At 33.0% G+C, this 4,766-nt stretch overlaps 1 protein-coding gene across 2 annotated transcripts; it reads right to left on the bottom strand.

The window, feature by feature from the left end:
- Window positions 1-1,835: 1,835 nt before the first annotated feature.
- On the bottom strand, window positions 1,836-4,760 carry LOC101502396 (uncharacterized). 2 transcript variants are annotated; one of them, XM_027335266.2, is made up of 2 exons: window positions 2,836-4,760; window positions 1,836-1,961 (listed from the first exon to the last, which is right to left on the bottom strand). In XM_027335266.2, exon 1 carries the CDS (start codon window positions 4,591-4,593, stop codon window positions 2,875-2,877), a length of 1,719 nt encoding a protein of 572 aa, XP_027191067.1. In that variant the 5' UTR covers window positions 4,594-4,760; the 3' UTR covers window positions 1,836-1,961; window positions 2,836-2,874. The 2 variants fall into 2 exon arrangements, with proteins under 2 accessions (XP_027191067.1, XP_027191064.1); XM_027335263.2 differs by lacking the exon at window positions 1,836-1,961 and adding an exon at window positions 2,518-2,671.
- Window positions 4,761-4,766: the final 6 nt, after the last annotated feature.

Genomic DNA, 4,766 nt, shown 5'->3' with positions numbered 1-4,766 from the left:
CTGATTTATTCACCAAAGCTTTACATCCTTTTCCTTATCTTCGCCTTTTATTCATACTTGGAATGTTAGACATCCATTCCAGTTTGAAGGGGACTATTAGACATACCTAATGTATTTGACTACCTTTGTTAACCCATTTTTATTTGTGTTATAATTAGGATATAGTTAGTTTTGCTTATCCCCTTTTTATTAGGCTTTCTGTTGTAGTAGTTAGACAGTTACATCTTCCTTTGGGTTCAATCTTATACAAAAAAGAGAGAACCCCTCATTTGTTAGTAAGAAAGATGTATTGTAATCAATATAGAGGTATTTTCAGAAATGTCCTCCATTGAATATGAAATTTCCTAACAATATTACTTTTTATAAATAGTTTTAGAATTCTATATATTATGAATGCGAGACTTAGATTTTTTTTCCAATATGATGTATTGCATTACAATTGTTTCATTTTATTAATAAATAAAGATAACTTTGAAAAATAAAATATACTTTCTTTATATTTTGAAGTGAGAAATAGTGAGACAAAATATTATTTTAAATATGATATTTAATATGAGACAAAAATCCTACATATTTATCCTCATGCACACAATCTTTTAGGATCCCTCAAATACTTAAGTGTCCATTTACGAGAGAGAAAGGGAGGAAGAAAAAACAACAACAAAAATACATTTAATATTTTAATTATTAAGTCGTTTATCTCTTTCTCTATCATAAATGGATCCCCACATCTATGAGAAGATCCAAACTCCGATGTTTCATGAAATAGTTATTAAGTATTAGTAATTGTTAGCACTCATAAAAAAAGAGAAACCTAAAAATATAATAAGTTTCAAGACTCAATATGTCAAAGAATCAAAGATAAAAACCAATTTAAGAGTATGTACAAGAATAGTTTTTAGTTAGAGGTCTTTAATTCAATTCATTGTAAAATGTAAATTTTATCAAGGTCTCACATTATTATATATATAAAAAAAATTAAGAGATGTCTCACTCTTGTAGCTCTATCGACCTTTCATGTAGGAAGAATCATAATATACACGTGAATTTTACAAATTGCCAAAAGATTGGTTTTGTGAGGGTATTCATATAAGGATCTTATCTCCTTTTGTTATGAAACCTTGGCACAAATCTAAGGTAAGATCTATTGGAAAAAAAGAAAGATTCATTAAAAAAAAAAAACTTCTAGTTTTTAACAGCTTATGGAACACAAATAGAATTGTACCTTGATAATCATGTCTCAAATCCATTTTAATTTTTGGGTCCCATTTTAAAAAAACTATCTTTAGTTTATTTTATTCATAATTTTTAAAACAAACATTTGTCTCTCGTAGAAATGACCGAAGATAGTATAAAATAACAAATTAGCTAATAAAATAGAATTAACCTAAGAACATTATGAAATGACGCACGTCTCTTCTATCTTAATAAGGTCTTTGATTTAAATCCGAGCTTAAGCATACAACAGCCTTAGAACTGTTAGAGAAAGCTTGGTTTTTTGTACTTGGGTACAGATGATACCCAGTTTAGATAGAAATACAGTGCACCCTATCCTCTTTTCTAAGGGCTATTTATGAGTTCAGGTCAATGAATTCATCCATCATTCATCACCACGTAGGTAAGCCAAGTCTGCATGGCAGTCATGTCATTTTGGTAAGATTATAACGAAAACTTGTGCCTTGGTATATACCTTGATTTATATCTAACGTTGGCAGATACCAGGATTCCGGGATCAAGCAATCCAAACCCACCGTCGGATTATCATCGGACAACTCACATTTTGACTTGATATTTTGTATCTCTCAGAGTGTAAACGGTGTGATCATTGATCAACATCAACAAATCAAATGTTTCATTTTATTGCCTTTAAAAATAAATTCAATCTCTCAACAGGAAGGCGCAGGTGCATAACAACAATCAGTGGCTCGGTGTCAAGATGCTGCTCATGTGCCCAAACTCTACTGCATAACAAATTAACAACAATCACTCAATTATGACAAACTCTCTCCTTCATGGAACTGGAAGTCCAAAAAGGGGATTTAAAATCCTAAGTAGTACTGCTGTTCACAATTGAGTAGCATTTTAAGTCACATTAAGGTCTAACTTATCAAGTTACCTATATGTATGCCTTAAGTGCTTAAAACTAAGCACTTAAAAGAAAAGGAAAGTAAAGATTAATAAGTTGCAACATTTGAGCATTTGTAGTTGCATTATATGAAACTTCCTCCGCCCCTAGATATAGGATTCCATTGAATAAATTGCGCGAATTAAGAAAATTGATAGTATTATTAAATTTGTGGAAAATTGATGCTATTTTACAAGTTGACCCTACAAGAAAGAGAATTAATTTAAGTTGTCATGGTAATATTTATTACAATGGCAGAAAAAGATGCAACGTAATAAAAAATATGTTGGTAAAATAATAATTAATGCAATTGAAAATTAGAAAGGGGTGTTATAAAAAGGAACTAAGAAAAATCTAAAGAGAATCCTATATTCTGAGGGTGATGTCGTATATTTGAACTGGAAAGTGTGAGGCTAATAGCATACATTCCTATGGCAAATGGACAAATGAATATTACAAAATTAGTGACCAAACTAAGAAGCCTCTATTCCCAAAAGCATTGTTAAATTTAAAGCAAGGGAGAGAGCACAGTCAATATCAAATTCTCTGCATTGAAAATTTAATCATTCATCACTAAACTATATATTCAATCAAAATTTCAAGCATTCAGGAACATAGTTTAACTAACCAATCAACAATATATAAAGAAATCAAGAACTCAAGCTGAGAAAACTACTTTCATGTCTGAAAGAGTTCAAATCCCTACTTACATTCTTTTTTTTATATATACTTTGATTGCATATATCTCTCTACCCTGTTAATTCCTTGAGGTCGTATTGCATCGAAAGTCTTTCCACAGTATTTTTACTCAGAACCCCTTTCAAACATAACTCTTTCAACAGGCTAGCTGCTAAATCATTTTCTTCTTCAAAAGCAATCCCTTCAACAAGAATGGTATAGGTTATCTCATTAGGCATGCATCCTTTGTTGACCATCATTTGAAATACCTCAATTGATAAGTCTATTTTATGAGATTTGCAAAATCCAAGTATGAGTGCATTGTAGTTATCAACATGAGGCACATAGTCATGTTCTTCCAAAATCCCAAATATCTCAAGAGCCTCGTCGAACATTCCCTCCCTACACATTCCTCTTATCAAAGACGAGTAAGTATAGGAATCGGGAGTAAATCCGTGCATCGTCATTTCATATAATATCTGAAAGGCTGAATATGTATTCCCTTTCCTACACAAGACTGTAATCACATTTTTGTAGAAATCATGTATAGGGTAGTTTTGTTTTTTACCCAACCTTTCAAATATTAAGAAAGCTTCCTTCCCCTTCCCTTGCTCACAAAACAAGGCAATAGCATTGTACGTTCCTCCGTTAAGATGAAAGCGCCGATTAACCATTTGGTCTAAACACCGAATAACAAGATCCACCTTCCCTTCCTTGCAGAGGCGGGCAATAATCGGATTGTAGCTATTAGCACTCACCTTGAATCCACTCCTTGCCATTTCATCTAAAACTTTGAAAGCTTGTTCTATTCTTCCATGAAGAGAAAGAGAAGTGATCAATATGTTGTAGGTAACAACAGAAGGAGCCTGACCCTCTTCATCCATCTCTGCTAAAAGCTTGTAGGCTTCCTCCCATCGCCCATCATAGCACAGACTCCTCAGCAAAATGTTATGACTCACAACACAAGGTTTAAACCCTTTTGCAGGTAATTCTCTAAAAAGCTCAATAGCTTCTTCAGTTCTACCTTCCTTACACAGTCCAGTCAACAATACATTGTAGCTAACCAAATTAGGCTCGCCGCCCTTTGCAATTATCTCATCTAGTAGCTTCATTGCTTCATCCACTCCCCTTTCCTTATAAGCAGCTTCAAGCAAGATAGAATAAGTAATTGCATTTGGGACAAGGCCTTTCTTTATCAACTTATCTAAAATCTGCATACTCTGATTTAATTTCCCATGCGTACAAAGCCCTTTAACCAAAGTATTATAGGTAACAGTATTAGTTGGAAAACCAAGTCCTTCCATTTTTTCAACCAATTGCATTGCATACCCAACATTGCCTCTCTTACACAAATAATTAACCAAAAATGTATATGAAGCAACATCAGGTATAATACCTGAACCTCCCATAATCTCCATAACCCTAACAGCTTTTCTAGCTTTACCAGATTTGCAAAGATCATACAAAAGCTGAGTTGCTTGAACTACATCAGGCTTATGACCCTTACCAACCATGTATTCTAAGTGAAGAAATGCATCATTGATTCTAATTTCTCTGCTTTTCTGGTCATTCTTCCCAGCTTTCCAATTGGGCAGGTTAAAAACTGAATCTTTGGAAGGAATAGTGATGTGGGTCGAAGCTAAAACTCTAGACAAACGCTTTTTGTTGAAAGTAAGAAAAGTGTGGTTATGAAGATTTGGAACATGAAAATATAAGAAACTGCAACCGTTTCTTTTTGGATTTGCAGGTAAATTTGAAGCCGATAACACTGTATTCAATAGTGTTGCCATGGTTGAAGGATTATGTAATATAATGATGCTAAATTTACATTACATAAATCAACATTATAGATTCGTTCTTCTACTTGGCAATTTTACAAACAGTTTCAGTGCATTTACTGTGATGATGATAATGATAGAGATAGATACTAGATAAAAATGAATTGAGGGAGAATAGAGAGAGG

The sequence above is a fragment of the Cicer arietinum genome, chromosome 1 (assembly GCF_000331145.2).
Source record: "Cicer arietinum cultivar CDC Frontier isolate Library 1 chromosome 1, Cicar.CDCFrontier_v2.0, whole genome shotgun sequence".
Classification (NCBI taxonomy): domain Eukaryota; kingdom Viridiplantae; phylum Streptophyta; class Magnoliopsida; order Fabales; family Fabaceae; genus Cicer; species Cicer arietinum.
The sequence above is the reverse complement of the archived record's forward strand: the minus strand, read 5'-3'. Positions and strand labels throughout refer to the sequence as shown.